The sequence below is a fragment of the Xiphophorus maculatus genome, chromosome 20, assembly GCF_002775205.1.
Source record: "Xiphophorus maculatus strain JP 163 A chromosome 20, X_maculatus-5.0-male, whole genome shotgun sequence".
NCBI lineage: Eukaryota > Metazoa > Chordata > Actinopteri > Cyprinodontiformes > Poeciliidae > Xiphophorus > Xiphophorus maculatus.
This window is the reverse complement of record NC_036462.1, coordinates 28,722,135-28,738,271: the sequence shown is the minus strand read 5'-3', so window position 1 is coordinate 28,738,271 and position 16,137 is coordinate 28,722,135. Positions and strand designations below refer to the sequence as shown.

The 16,137-nt window shown below is 39.6% G+C and overlaps 1 protein-coding gene across 8 annotated transcripts in view; it reads left to right on the top strand.

The window, feature by feature from the left end:
* Positions 1–16,137, top strand: part of slc25a26 (solute carrier family 25 member 26) — a 64,462-nt gene that overhangs the window by 27,835 nt on the left and 20,490 nt on the right. For 7 of the 8 annotated variants that reach the window (XM_023325762.1, XM_023325764.1, XM_023325769.1 and 4 more), the window contains one exon: positions 12,681–12,725. The exons of the other annotated variant lie outside the window; for it this stretch is intronic. In XM_023325762.1, coding sequence (XP_023181530.1) covers positions 12,681–12,725 — 45 coding nt within the window. The remainder of the gene's footprint in view (positions 1–12,680; positions 12,726–16,137) is intronic. 8 annotated transcript variants of the gene reach the window in all.

Sequence of the window (16,137 nt, the reverse complement as noted above, 5' to 3'; positions counted from 1 at the left end):
TTGTTAAAGATAATGCAATGAATAAAAATGAAATTATTAGTGAGACAAAGCTCAAGATTCTTTACAGGCAAATGAGAGAGAGTTACAGTAAATAAAAATATTAATCCAGAATCTAAGCATAGAATAAAAGAAATTACTTACTTGAATAAATAGCTTATCTGTGGATTTTCATGGGGAATCTGCAGAAACTCTAAACAGTAAAATGTTTAGCCCCTTTTTTTTAAAAGGAGCTAACCATGCTTATTTACATCCTAACTTATCAGGAAATTGATTCCAGAGCTAAGGAGATTGAAACGAAGCCCAAACATCACCTGGTGTAGTTCTGGTCTGAGTAACAGAGAGTGAAGAGGTGTCTGTCACCTGACATCTCTAATGGTTCACTAGCAACTCTGAAATGTCTTCACTTCAGGGCTGCAGATAATAATTATTTTAGGAAACAATATTCTATCAATTATTCGGATAATTAATCAGATAAAAATTTAGCACAGTCTGAAGATTTTTCATTTAACCACTCAAGCTTATTTCATGCAATATTAATATGTTAACATAATACTCCCAGTGCTATTTGCAGAAGTACACCACTCTGTCAAATACAACCAATCAGAAACAGGAGGAGGGTCTTGGCAAAAAAAATAAAAAAAATAAAGCAGTTCCTCACAAGGCCACTTGAGGCAGTATTAGAAAAGCTTGCCGGTCACCTTGGATTCAGTGTAACCGCAAAAAAAAGTATCCCGACATAATTGTGGAACAGGACGTTTTATTCAAGACTGATTTGATTGATTTAATGAATGTATTCCTACGAGGGGACTGTAGAGAGTGATGCAAGGTTTAATTACATCCTTTTGTGTATTCTGTTAAAACCTAAAATTACCTGTTGTTGTGGGCTGGACTGCTTTGACTAGCAGCCACTCAAATGTGTTTCAGTCCTCTAGTACATCTCCTACATTAGTCATTCATATGAAAATAAATTACTTGAGGTAAGTACTGTTTACAAAGAGACAGTTATCTCTTTGCATACCAGATTGAGATGCAATTTTAGTTCAAATAAAGTATTATTTATATGGTTCACTACACAACAAAACAAGATTTTCTTTCTCTGTGATCCATAATAGATTAATGGGGAAAAAACAGATAATATAAAGAAATAATCATATAAATGGAAAGTGTAGCATTCTAATATCTAGTTTTGAGCCGAATGTTGCAGGAATCAATCTGCTAGTTCTGCTTCAGATTTTTCCATACGGCTTGCAGTTCAAAATAAGTTTTGATAACAATTGGGATTGTGGGGAGGTCGTGCTCAGGTTGAGGACGCAGCACTCACATGAAGTATAAATGATTATTTAAAACACAATAAGGCTTTCCAAGACGGATGGTTTCATTTCTGTCTTTGGTTGCTAAGTTTTGCTTTATTGCTGATTATTGTAATAATAATTATTACGATAATAATAATTACAATAATAATCAATGATTATTGATGATCACTGTGTAAACCAATAATCAGTTGAGTATTGATTTACTATTGATACTATTGATTTAGTATTGGTATTCTATAGTTATAGTATACCAATGCTTCACTTGATAATGACCACCATTATCAAGTGGCCATCGAGTTCTCACCACTTGATAATGGTGTTGAACATAATTTATTTATTTAAAAAGTCTGCCAGTTTTTGGTTTCATTTTCAAGACATTTTAAGAATTTGGATGTAGCGTAGTTTGACTTTTATCCCTGTCACACAGTTACGCACCTCTGCCCTTTTTTTTTTCCATTGTTGGCTTCAATGTTCAAAAGCCAATGTTCTGACTTGCTGCACATTTGACATTGTTGGATACACAATTTATTTACCAAGTCAAAAGATCAGAAATGTCAATACATTTGACAGTTCAAGTAGTGTAGTTCTTAGATGCCATGTACCACATACTTTATGGAATTGCTGTACTGACTCAATATATAAGATAATATGTAATATTAATTAGTGTCATCCAACATGATGGAGATGTTTTGTCTGCACTGATGAAGATTCAGTCATGTTGGTGTGCTTGATGCTCAAAACTGAAAGTGAAACTCATGGCAGAACCTGCTTTTTAATTAATTCACTAAATAATTATCTAAAAACTGACTACTAGTAGTGCATCCTGAGACATTAAGTCGACGCTTAAATATGATAAAAAATGTGATGGCAAAGCTAAAGTAACATATTCATTCGTTACATAGCTAAACACTGTCAATTCCACTCCATTGATCCCACTATACATACACTATTCAGACTGGAAGTGCATCAAAAATGGCATTTGTACTTCCTTCAGGAACATAAAATGCCCTTCATTTCTTGTGATTGTGCCCACATAACATGTATTTATCAATAGCATACTTGGCCAGATAGAAAAGAGTGCAAATGCTTTTAATTAGTGAGACACATCAGTATTTTAATAACTATAAAATACATATTTATCTCATCACTAGGCACCCAGAGCAAAGATTGTAGTGAGGTATACCCCACCCAACCTCCCTACAGCCGAATCTTCATTATAACTCTGCTAACGAGCAAAACACCAGCATATTTTCATTTTCACAATGTTGCGTGTTCTCGCTCGCATAGATCAACACATGACAGCTTCTTGTGATTCTTCTGGTGGCTTAGCGTACAAGATGTTCCTACAGATTGTCAAACAGGACTGCCTTCTTCCCACAGTGACTTTGGCGCGATCCGTACGCAGAGCGTCCAACACCACCTGCGTCTCTGACATGATTAATGGCTTTTATCAACTTTCAGCATATTAAAATCTGATCTGTTTATCAGCCCGTCACCGCAGTCAGTCAGTCATCATAGTTTTTTTCTTTTTTTTTGACACACAGCAGATGGAATGTGGGTGTGTCTGCATGTTTGTGTGAAAGTATGTCCATGTATATGTGTGTGTGTGTGTGAGAGATTCAGAAAAGGGAATCCAGATGCAGGCCTGTTGCATTAACAGGTAATAAATGTGGACTTAGAGTCTGGGCTTTGCTCCCGCTGCTTAGTCCACATGTTTTTATCTGTTTTTGTCAGTTTGTGTGTCTGTCTGTGTATTTCTTGGGCTTCACGTGGCCCTCAGCAGTTCTCCACTTTGAATCAGCCGGCTGCTGATTGCTTCTCCATCTGAGTCCCATCTGTTTTCTTTTAAAACCTCGTCTGTCTTCTAGTCTTCTCGAGGCTGCACTCGACATTAAAGATGTTGCTTTATTCCTAGCTCGAGCTATTTAGTGGCTCGTTATTCCTTACAGTGTTTCATAAAAAAGTAAATATTTAAAGGTAGCCATTTTGACTCAATTTAATGTGTTATTGACACGTTATTATACACATTTTTAGGTAAAGCCTAAACCCATCGGTTTTGGGAGTTTCGCCGACATCAAGTCAAATCCAGTATGATTCTCTGACTCACGCATCAGTCACTGACTTCGTTTCACATCTGGAGGCAAGAATGAGGCAGAATGTTGTGGGACTGCAGATTGCAAAACAGTGTTTTCCCCGACTTAAATCATGAGTGATGGGTTATTTGTGTCTGGAATTTCATAATGTAACAGTGAAATCTGTGAGGAGGTCCCTTATTTGTCATAATAGCAATAAGCATTGTCATAAAACCTCGACTGCGTCTTTTGGAACAATATGTTGAGACGAGCCTTCAACAAGAAGCGTGTAAAAGCTGGAAAATGAAAGGCTTTGCCAGTTTATAATTAACAGTGTGAATTTTGAACAGGATCATTACAAGCTTTAACCTGTCAGAATTTATTATACTTACTTATTATTTTGACTTTGATGAACTTATACACATAAAAACGAAACACAATTGCCAACATTTGTTTAAAATTAGTATCATCAGTTTTATTTACTTATGATACTCAGTAAATTGTTTGTCTAAAAGCTACTTAGACCCGTGTTAACCATAGATATCCCGATGTAGTGTATAAATAAAACTCAAATAAATCAAATGTGAGTTGATTTTCTGTGGCCAGCAAATGGATAAAAGTAGATACCTACTTGTGTTTTCTGTCTTTCTGTGACACCTAATCATGGAGTTTGATGAACTCCACTGGGACTGTAATTGGAACGGTTTGGTTTAATTAGATGAGACTAAGGGTGCATTCACACCAACCTTGTTTAGTCCACTTTCATCAAACTCTAGTTTGTTTGCCTGGAAATTATGTTTCATGAATGCGTAACCGATCCGGCCTGGTTAAAAACCAAGGTCTCGGTTTGGTTAAAGTGAACTCTGGAGTGGTTTGAACACACATGTGGACCGGAGATCGCTCCAAAAGCAGGTAGTAAACTATGGTGTAGGTCATTCTGGGTACAAACAACCGAACAAACGCTCAAATCTAGCAGAGGTTTTTATGTCGTTTCCTTCAGTAGTTCTTGGTGCAGCGCCACCACAGGTAAACAGTTCATTGAAAAAGTCAATTGCACCATCTGAAAATGTTGCAGTTTTGGTCCCCAATCAAACCAAGTCTACAGGACTATCAGGTGTGAAAACGCCCCAAGATTCTGTTTTTGGCCAAAAACACGCTGTGTGAGATTTTGTGAAATTACAGTGCTGCAGTGAAAGATTAACATTTTAAGGCTTTTTGCACATCTTTAACACTAACAGAGGTTCCAGTGTGGTGGCTGCTATAAAAGCAGATGGTTTGGCTCCGCTGGTAGCCAACAATCTGGGTTGGGATGGAGGGCGAGTGCTACTCCTAATCAAGACTGGAGAGAACCCAGCACATTCTCAGCCGTAAAGGGACTTAAACTGTAGGTCCATTTGGATGCTTTTACAAGACAGTCCAGTATTTTTGTTGTATTTGAATTTAGGGTCTCAATAGACTAAGTAGGGTAGCATTTTGACTTCAAATTGAGGGCGTTTCTTGGAAAGGAGTCTTTTTTGTACAAAAACAGTATTTTTGTTTCCGTTGGACAGACCATTGATTCATCTGTCTACTTGTCTCTTAATATCCATCTCCTTTGTCATTACTTTCTTTCTAAATAGGCATCAGCATGCAGAGTGTGCAGTATGACCTATTAAAAGTCATTTGTCAAATTGCAGCCAACTGACCTGCCTACAATCAGGCTCAGTGTGAATATATCTTGACATGTGTTTTTCCTCCCCTTAGTCGAGTGCCTAAGGGCCTGTGACAGCCCGGAGCCTCTCTGAATACTAATAAAGTTAGCTGTGCTACAGTTGGCAAGCAGGGACACACACACACACACACACACAGAGACAAATGGGAACTCTGTCAGCAGAAATGACACAGCAGACATCAACTCCATATTTGGATAATAACATACCTGACAGTCATAGCAAGTGGCTCTGTCAGCCTTGATCATTTTTAATACGCATCAGCTGGAAAACATAGAATGATGCTCCAATTGCATACATGCGCACACGTGCGTGGAGATCTTTCAAAGCATGCCAAATTATTCACCCAAAAACAAACAGGATGCACATGCAGGACAGCAGTTCCATGCAGGAGTTGTGTGTGTGTGTGTGTGTGTGTGTGTGTGTGTGTGTGCGTGTGTGTGTGTCCCAGCTGTGGAATCCTGTGTCTGAAGGACACAGATGTTTGTGTGGCAGAGGCTGCTTTAGTTTCTTATGTTGCCAAGTTGGAAGGTTGTCAAATATAGTTTACTTATTAGTGATAAAATGTGATATAAATCTTAATTATTGAGAGGCTATGTAATTAATTAGTCATGATGAAGCTTATTTTAATCATTTACAGTATTCAGAGGTGCTAACTTGTCTTTACAGTCACTGCACTTTGGTGGAAATTTGATGTATGGATTGTGTTTTTTATAGCGCCCCACCCTGTGTAAATGTTGCATCAAAAGACAAGCTTTTAGAAATGACAGTTTTAGTCTTCAAAGCATTTTTCAAACTACTTTTACTCCAGTTGTTCAATCAGATAACATTAAACAATGCGGGCTTGCCCTCTGCTGGCTTCACTCTCTCCATGCCACAGGCAAAACACACGAGGTAGAGCGAACGCTACGTGGCTCTGAGATTATTACACGCTGCATTCACTTGCACTTGGGACATCTGATGTTTGCTTATGGTAAACACTTGTTTAGAAAGCAGGATTAGATTGCACAAGTTGATTAAATGTGCTATGTTTTCAAAATGCCTTAATATTCTTGGAATGAACTAATCAAAATTAGGACCTTGAAGTCCAAGCCTCATGATTTAGGTTTAGAGATGACCTGGACAGAATTTAGTGGCTGACTTTTGATCTGTGGTTTCGAAATTGACCATTAAACACATTTTTGCTGTTTTTGTTTTCTATCTATACGTAATAGGATGATGGAGAAAATAGCCAACTGTGAGATTTTACCGAACAATGACTTGAAGGAAATTTTATCTTTTAGTGTTTAACTATCCACTCTTCACTCAGAGGATTAGTGAATAACCAATTGATTTCAGTCATTAAGCCGTTTTGTGTTAGAATTGCTATACTCAGGAGTAAAAAACATGGAAATGAACAAGTTTGAGTTCAGTTATTGAGGAAGTTTTGAATATTAACTTAAACAGTATCTGACTGGTGTATATGATGTCTTTATCCTGTTTAGTTCAAGCGAGGAAAAGATTTGTTTATGTCACAATGTCGATTTTAACTGGAGTTGTTGGGTATGTTTGGTCGATACGCACTGAATACGAATTCTGTTTGGAGGATATGGCTGGAAAAACGTTTCACAATGTGTTTCATATCCGTTGATAGTCGAAGTTTTTTGTTTTTAATATTTAAAATGCTGCCAAATTGGTGGGGTGACCTTTCCTGTTTTATCCACAGTCATTTCAGATCGTTGTTTTTTTTTATGTTAAGCAATTATGAGGCACAGCAGAAAACCTGAAACTGCTGCCATGCAAGTTGCTCAACAAGTTGTTGCTATGTAACCAAAGAGTGAGCGTTGGTTAATGCTTAGCTTAGCTAGCTGTGAGAGGTTGAGCGGCTACAGTGAAGTTATTGAATATTCTGTCAGACATATTATCTATTGATAATGACCAGGTGTCTAGCGCAATACATATTGCTATTGATTTATTATTCAGCCCTAATATGAAAAGTAATAAATAGGACAGAATTTATTTTAAAAAAAACATAGAAATAATAGAAATTAGTTTATAAACTAATTTTCTTAAATTGAGCTATTTATTTTGGATGTATTGTTTTTTTTTAATAACTTCTTGTTGTGAAATGGCTCAAAAACAAATCAAATTGAAACTGAAAGGAGCAAAAAAAAATAAGAATTCCACTGTTTCCAATTTTGTTAATATTCCTCTCAAATATATTTCTGTCTGAAGTGTAGTGTCAACCTATAACCAAAGTCTTTTGAAATAATCCCGTCAGAATCAAAACCAATCACAGGAAGTTGTTATGATGTTCCACTGAAAACCAAACTGAAGAACACAGCTGCATCTAAAGTACATTGGGAAAAAAATCAGATTTAATCAAAGTTTTGCTGTTTCAGCTTCATCTGTTTTGTTGCTTTAGAAATATATGCTGACTATGTGTGTGGCAAGATTTTTCTTTTTTTTAAGCCCAGCGACGGGTCATGTTACCAGACCTCAGCAATGTGTTAAATCCCGTGGGTGTGTTTATTTTTTATTTTTTTTCTCCTTCTTGATGTCTGTGATTCATTTGTTTCTCATGGAGTCATCCGTGTGCACGGATTGGCTCATGCTGGAGCGGAGCTTTTGGCAGTCGGTGGTAAACCTCAGTCTTTTCAGTGGACATAAACATCTCTGCCTGTTTGTCCCCTGGGGAAACATTTTCTCCTGCTAAATGATCAGTGAAATAACTACAGCGTGCATTTAATTACAGGGAAGTACTGCGTTGAACAGCACTGCGTAATGCTGCTTCGCTCTGCCTTGTAGACTAAATAAAATCTTAGCATCGCTAGCATTTGCTCGCCTTTTGTCTCAGCATTATAATATTCTGCAGATTTGTCCACTATTTGTAGTGCAGAGATGCACACATGCTTGGGTTTATGGAGCTACATATGCAGAGCTAGCCGATGCGTTATATGAGTCAGGGGGAGACGGAGTCAGCAGTTAGGAACTCAGCGTTGAGGAGTTTATTCTACCTGGCTGCCCTCATGGCTCATGCTGGAGCCCACCGTGGAACGATCCTGGGAGTCTTCATGACTGTTTGTCCAGGACGTCTTTACTGGGGACTTTGTGTGCTCCACACTTATGGCTGAACCTTCTGTAACTGACTGACTGATATAAAAACCGTGCAGGTTTGAAAACCAGTTAAAGCTGGGGAGCGCAACTTTCATAAAAAGACGTTAAAACCGTGGCCGTGTCGTGATAGCATAATCTGAGACAGGTGATCTGTGAAATAAACAAACAAAAGCCCCTCCTCCTGCTTCTCCCAGAGCTGCTAAAAACAACCAGTCAGAGCCAGGGGGAGGGTCTTAGCGCTGTCAGTGGTCTTTGTGTACGCGCTGCTCAAGGTGCTAATGGATAAGAAACAACTTACTGTTACAGGAAAACCATTTTCCGCTGTCGTCGGTTGCCATGATAACTAGCTTTAGCATTTGCGGCAGGTTTTGCTGACAGAAGGAAGCTGTAGCGTAGCTGTAGCTGTAGCCATGCTAACTAGCTTTAGCATTTATGGCAGGTTTTGCTGACAGAAGGAAGCTGTAGCGTAGCATAGAGGAAAGAGGAGGCTGTGAGCCACCAACTGAACAGGTGCACCTAATACACTTACATGATAATCAGTCCTTGAGGTTCACAATATATGAATTTGTTGGATTGCTAATGCAGGGTTTCCACCAGAAAACTTGGGGTGCTAGGACAGTCATCCAGCAGTCATGTTTTTGAGTTAAAAATGTTTAAAGTTGACAGGAAATTTGAAAATATGATTAGATAAGTGTAAATGAGTTATTGGAAGACATTAACAAAACCCAAATGCCTGCTATGAAGTCTTAGAAAAGGCAAACATTAAAAAAAATCCAAAATAAGTGAACAATGTTTAGCCTGGTGGCCCGCCAGGCTTATAATATCCTGGGGGAAACCCTGGTTAATGGGTTGCTGATGACTGAACAAGGAAACCTGCTGAGTTGTGAGACATTTTAGGACGAATTTTGTCCAACATGAGTCGTGCCTACCAAAAACAGGACAAACATTTTACGTCAAAGCCCAAACATCCTGGCGTTGGAGCTACTAAAGAGATCACAGACCTGAGCCAACATGCTTCTAAAGCAGCAGCATCAACGCCAGCAGCCAGTGAAAAGATCAACAGAGCTGGAGTCCATAAAAGGGCTGTGGATGAAAATCCAGTCTTTATATTACCAACAACTTTATGACATAATTTGAAATTTTATGTGTGTAAAATCTACGCGGAACTTTTTTTGCTTCTCTCGTCATTACAACCCACATCGAGCTACAGAGGCTGGTCGCTTCGATCAAGTCGACACAAGGTGACAGCGAGGCATTTCAGCAGGACAAAAGAAAAACCCAACAGGGAATTCTTCTCATGCCGGCCTTTTTGTGCTTCGGATTTTTAAAGCTTAAATCAACACAAGCTGGAAAAAAAATCGTCCCTGTTTTTCACACAGAGTCAGGCTCGGACATGTTGAAGTCGGTGTGTCTGTTGTCTCAGCAGGTTCATCAGACCGCATGAGGTTTTTAAGTGTCTTCTCTTACTGGGTAGTGCCAGCAAACGCACAAGCACACTCCACGCACAGCGTGCCGGGGTGTCAAAGCGAGTCGTAAATCTCTTGCAGATCATTTTTTCCAGATCTTTAGTTGAGCCATCTGTGTTTCTCTTTCTTATACTTTGCACTCGTTGCAAACTGTCCGGCCTGTTTTTCAGGCAAAGTATAAGTGATCATATTGGAGTTTTGAATTTCTCATATTTTTCTGTTATCTGGCTGTGACAACGATACAGACAAAATTCAATCTATGAATTAAAATCGACAAGAGAAGCAGCTGTCGGTACTTTTTGAACACAAGTTTGTTTCTGAAATTGGTCAGACTACTTGTCTTCTTTTTCTTCCTTTATTGTATCAATACAATAAGTCCAGCTAGCCCCACGTTACCCTTCCAAACTCCCTCTCTGTTCTCCCTCCTTTTCTCTCCCTCTCACTCTTTTTTTTTTTACTTTTCCCTGCATGGAAAAGAACTCATCGGTGGGGTAATAAAACACAGGTGCACTCTTTATAACGCTCCACTTTCAGGGGGCTGGATGCCAGACGCAGAGTACGTCAAATAAAGTTTTTAGATAATCTCCGTGGACTCTGGGAATTTGCTTCTGTCTGCCCGGACAGACCAGATGGGCGAACGTTTCTGATAAACAAATATTGTATTGAATTTCAAAATTCACGTGTTAATGCTTTTTTGGTGTGCAAGTTACAAAAAAAAAAAAACTGACCGGTTATGTCGTAAGTAAAACAAATACTGTAAAGGCAGAAAAGGTTTACTTCCAGTACCTCCGAGTCACTAGGCTTTATTAATGGTGAACGTTAATAACTGGTTAATTGGACTTTAGCTCATTAGCTAAACAGTACAGATGGGCATAAACAAAAAACAGAAAAATCATACTACAGGTATTTTTTAGTGTTGAGTAACATGCAGCTCAGTCTGACTGAGCTTCAAGTCACTTACAAAGAAGACAAAACAACATTAGGCATGTATTAGTGGGTCATTTTCTCAAAATGTTCAAATCCCGGACCTTGTTTCTGTAAGGCAACAGCGCTACCAACTGCATCAATGTGCAGCCCACTAGATCACCAGTGGACAGCTAATTTATTCAATTCATTTATTTCAATAAGTGAAGCTCATATAGGTTTGTTACAAACGTGGAGAAGATTGCTGACTTGAGAGATGTTAACTTCCTCAAGTTACTTACGCAAGGAGCGTAAGACACAGAGGGTCATTGCTGAGGAACTTGGCCATGAACTTGAGTGCTGTATCCAAGTATATCAGGGGAAAGTTGGGTGGAAGGAAAAAGTGTGGTGGAAAGAGCTCAACAAGCATCAGGCGTGGATAAATAGCTGGACTTAGAAAAGAGAATGAAGCTCTAACTTAAAAAAATTGTTAATTTGTCACATATAATCGAATTAAGTTAGTCAGACTAACTTTATTTACGTTTAACATGTCAACTTAATATACTTTCTTCTATAAACTTTATTTGATTACTTGTGACCAGTTAATACAATATATTTAAGTTGGATTGCCTATTTTCTTGTTTCAGTGTAGATAGATGTAATTTATTCGGTGTCTTAATATTTCGGTGGACAAGTCTGAAATCATCCTGTGTAAAAATTTACACTCACTTTGGGAAGTTAACACTAATCTTTCTTTTTGATTTTCCTTGATGTTGAACATTATTACACTATTGTCAAAGATCAGAGAGCATAACTGATAATGCAATTGATATTAAGTGTTTTGGTTTTTTTTCCCCGTGGAGTTTGCATTGGAAGTAAGTGCATAATAAACCGGTTCGGTGGGGTAAACGACAGCTCATGTTTTGTCCTTCTGTCTGACCGACTCACAGCCGGATCCTTCCAGCGGCGCAGGAGGAAAATGCGGCTCACTCAGATGAATGACCTTTTCTTTACTCTGATCAAAGCCCGCTGACACAGCTCAGTGTCGCTGTATTTATTTCTCTCTGAGGATTTGTGTTTGTTCCCTCTCCTCCTTCCTGTCCTGCTCCGCTCTCAGAGTGACACTGTATACACGTCCGTGTGAATTAGTGTTTTCGCGTGTTTTTTCTCCACGCGTCTGTTTACGATAGCCGTGCCCATTCCCGTTCGTGCGTTTTTTTTATCGCTCCACGTGCGAGCGTAGTCGGAGTTGGCCTTATTTGCCTCTTTGCCTTTTCACTGCTCTAGTTTTTTTTTTCTCTCTCTCTCTGCGGTGTTAATTTCCTACATGAACCGATTTGGTGAACTTCACTGCACTTCTAGGGCATTATGCTGGACGTTTCTCAGTCCATCTCCACTCAGAGTGCATTTTAGCTACAAACTTAAATGTATTTTATTGCCTGTTTTAATTGAAAGACCAACACGAAGTAGCAACTTTCTGTAAAGTGGAAAAAAAATGCCTTCTGAAGTTTTTCTTGCATATAAAATTGAAAGCTAAGGTGCGAGTAGCCCCTTTTATTCTCATACCTCTAAATAAAATCTCTTTATTAGCCAGATAATCAGTAGATGGAGATCACTTGGATGTAATTTTAAGGTCTTCTCTCGACTACAAAGCAAATATAAATGAAGAGGAACCATAAGTTTCAACCTCAGATGAAATCATTTCGATCAAAGTTTGCATTGTGCCTCCTTTATGTTAATAGATGCAAAATACACATTTCTAATTTTTATTTGTAAACCAGATCAAAATCATGTATTATTTTCTTTCACTTCACTGTTATGCACTGTCACATAAAATCCCAATAAAACCCACTGAAGTTTGTTGTTGCAATAGGACAAAATGCAAAAATATGAAAGACGTGTGATTACTGTTTCAAAGCATTGCGTCATATTCAGTCAGATTCTCATTTTTTATCAGTCTCCACTATTCGATAGGCATCCAGCGACAGCAAGTAGAAAAGAGTCGCAAGACAGAATAAGTGTCAGAAATCAGATGCTATGCAATAAACTTGAAACTCCAGAACGGCAAATACAAATTCAAAAGACTTAATTCATCTATTAAAGCCCTGATTTGTTTTTCAGATCCCATTCTCATTGGTGCAGTTTCCGCTCTGGGAATATTTAAAGGTATGTATCATTCTCCTTCTCATAAAAGCTGTTATTTTATTCCCTCTGCGATTTTTATTGTGCGGCCGTGTTACCTCAGTAGCTTGATTTCCAGCAGTAATACCGAGCGATAAATCCATAGTAAAGCCATAGCTCTGCGCTTAACCTCCTGACACTTTTACAGCGGACTCCTCCTCCGCATTCCCCTGTATCATTGTGGCAGGCAAAAATGTGACTCCAACACCGTTTAATGGACCGTTGCCGCCGCCATCAAATTTGTCTCTCTTTCCGCCCTTTCCGCACCTTCCTTTCTGCTGTAATGTCTTTATTCCTCCGCGTCTCTCCTGTCCTCGCTTCTCCCTGTGTGGCCCCGAGCCAATAAAAGGCCGTTTCTCTTTGAGAAGACGGCATTTGGGCCGAGTGACATCACGTCTCAAGGGCGGACAGTCAAACTCTCCGTCAGTGATGAGGGAGCTAACAGCAGACCAACAATACGCCGCGCAGTCGGTGTTTATGTGCGTTCGTGTCGTTCACAAGTATCCCTTTGTCTCTCGGTCAAAGGCCGTCTCTCTACAGGCCATCTGCAGATGTCCGCTGGCGAGGAGCCGGACTGCTGGAATCTGCCTGCACCCCACCCAATTAGGCTTCTTCTCAGATACAATAGAGGGCTAGATTAGGAGGAGCTAAACCAGCTAATTACTGGCAAACAGGTTTCTTCACTGTCGTCAATCTCCAGAATGACCGCTGAGACGTTCAAAAATGATTGGATTGAGCGTGAGGGTGCGTGTGTGTGGGTGCGTGTGCGTGGGTGTGTGTGTGTGTGTGTGTGTGGGGGGGGGGGTGGCTTTTACTTCCATCTGTTTCTTTGGGATCATAAATTGCTGCGTTTTCTCGCCCAGCCCAGCTGTTGGAAACACAAACGGAAAAGGGGAAAATGATTTTTGTGTGCATTAACTTTAGCTGGTCAGAGATTTCACCTGCATTCATGTTTCCCACTGAAAAAGCCAAAGTGGTTTTAGTGGTTTTAGCGGGGTTTTACACATTGGTTGCTAAAGGATGCGACTCATTTACAGTTTTAAGTTCATATCTCAGCGTATTTTAATGAGGTTTTACATGATTTCATTACACAAGTTTCTGGTGAAGCTTCATCTGCGTCCGGATGGACAAAGATTTCGTAATGTGAGGAGTCCAATTGTTCAACCATGTATCGTTTTCGTTCCACTTTGCGGCTAACAGTGTGTTGCCAGTTCTTCCTCAGCAACAAGTAGCTCTAAATTCTGGCTGAAATGAATTAGTTCATGTTCATAGTTCACCAGGTAAACAGTTCACAACTCCAAGCTGACTAGATCTCATTCAGTTATCAGTTTGTCGGTAATAATGATCATGTAAAAACGCATTAAAACTGCTCTGATATACAAAGGCTGTAGGGTAGATGCACAAGCCGACATCACCAGTTCAAGTCCTCACAATGTTGAACTTTATCACTGCTGCTCGTACAAGTTCACACAGCAGTCATCCGTAGCTCACTTTGAAGGAAAATGCTGGAGGTCTTCCTAATGGAAATATTTCAAGTTTTCCACTAAAAAGAATACAGCAGAAATCTTTTTAGCTACAAACAAAACACTTTTAAATGATGCTATGATGAGCTGCACTCCGAAGGAGTCGAGTTAAAAATAAAAAGAGTATTGTTCAGCTTGATGTTCTGAAAAATGACAGCAGCAATAATACAAGCCTTTGTTTCAATGTGTTCTCTTCTTTGTGTGAAATTAATTAAAGCTTGTGGTCGCAACATGACAAAATGTCGAAAAGAACAAGGGGTGTGAACACTTTTGCAAGAAAGCGTCGTTCTCACGTAAATTTCACACAGGCTCTTTTTTTCTCCCCTTCTGTTTTGTGTGTGTGTGTGTAGCTTCCAGTTTTCTCCGTCATTTTTCTGACCTCAAACAGGAGGGCGGATTGCTTCCAGTTTACGACCGAACACAAACACAGGGCCGCAAAAAATCCTGGGAATTTTTGGTGGGAACACGATTTGAGCTGAAAACGTTCACAAACGCAGCCTGCCGTGTCGTGCAAATGCACACGACAGTGCGAAGACGTTTGGCACTCGCGGACGGAGCCGCGCGGCCCGTTTCCTGTTGGACGTCGTCCACGTGCAAAGTGGGACCCCGGCGCAAGGGGGTCCACAGGTCAAAAAGTTTGTTTTTTCCCGGATTTACCCCTCAATATCTATTCATGAAAAGAGGAGGGAGTCAGGGAGGAAAACGGGGGAGATGCAGAGGAATCCCTCAGCGTGAGTCCTTTGATGTGGAAAACAAAAATCTCCTTTTTAATCGGACCTCTAATGGGACACACATGAGCACCGTCCTGACCTCAGCTACTCTGGCTTCGTTTCTTCTTCTCTCTCTCTTTCTGTGTGTGTGTTTACATGTTTGTATTTGCATGAGCACACACACACACACACACCCACACACACGCACACACACACACACACACACACACACACATATGCTTTTGGTAACGTCCAGACTTGTGTGGCAGATCGAACGAGAGAGAAAAAAAGAGAGAGAGATAACATGCAATCGATTAAACCATCGAGGGAGGGAAATGGGACAAAGAAAATATTAGTAATCGCTCCATGCTGTTGCTCAGTTGCTCTCTCCCTTAGAAGTACTCGTACCTAGCAGCGCCCCGAGGCAGCGCAGCTGTTCATTCGCATTTCATCCAGACACCAACTTTGCGCCGTCACTTTCCTCGTCCGCTGGCCTGAACTGATGGGGGGAGGAAAGGAAAGAGACAGCCTCCATATCATCCTGAGTTCAAACTCCAAACACAAACATCAGGTGGTTTCACTCAGTAGCCAGTTGCAGATGGGGAGGTTAGCTCAGTTATAAGAGCGGTCAAACACATAGTTAGAAAAATATTTCTGCTCTTGTTAGTTTTTTTTGTTTTTTTTTTAATGTGAACTATGATCGCCCTACCTAGGTTCAGATATGATACAAAATTACACACTTGTTAAAATGGGAGTGACTTAAATTAAGACCTTGACTTTTTTTCACATCTAATGTAACTTTATACATGTGGATAAAACTGTTGGTAGCTCTCAGTTAAAACCCCACAATGGTCACAGAAATCACTTGAATCTGAGAAAGGTGATAATGAAAAACAATTCAATGAAAATGAACAAATGAAAGTCAAACATGGCTTTTCAAACATACTTCTACAGGATTTTTCTTTTTTTTTTTAAAACTCACAAAATGAAGGTCCCCTTAATATTTTGTTGCTCAACCTTTTGGGGCAATCACTGCAATCAAACGATTGTGGGGTTTTCTTTCATTAACCGAGGGGTACCGACGATTATGTCCACGTGTGTAAATTTGACACAGTTTAACTGGAAAAACAAAACTATTAGAAAAACCTATATAAAATGTAAAAA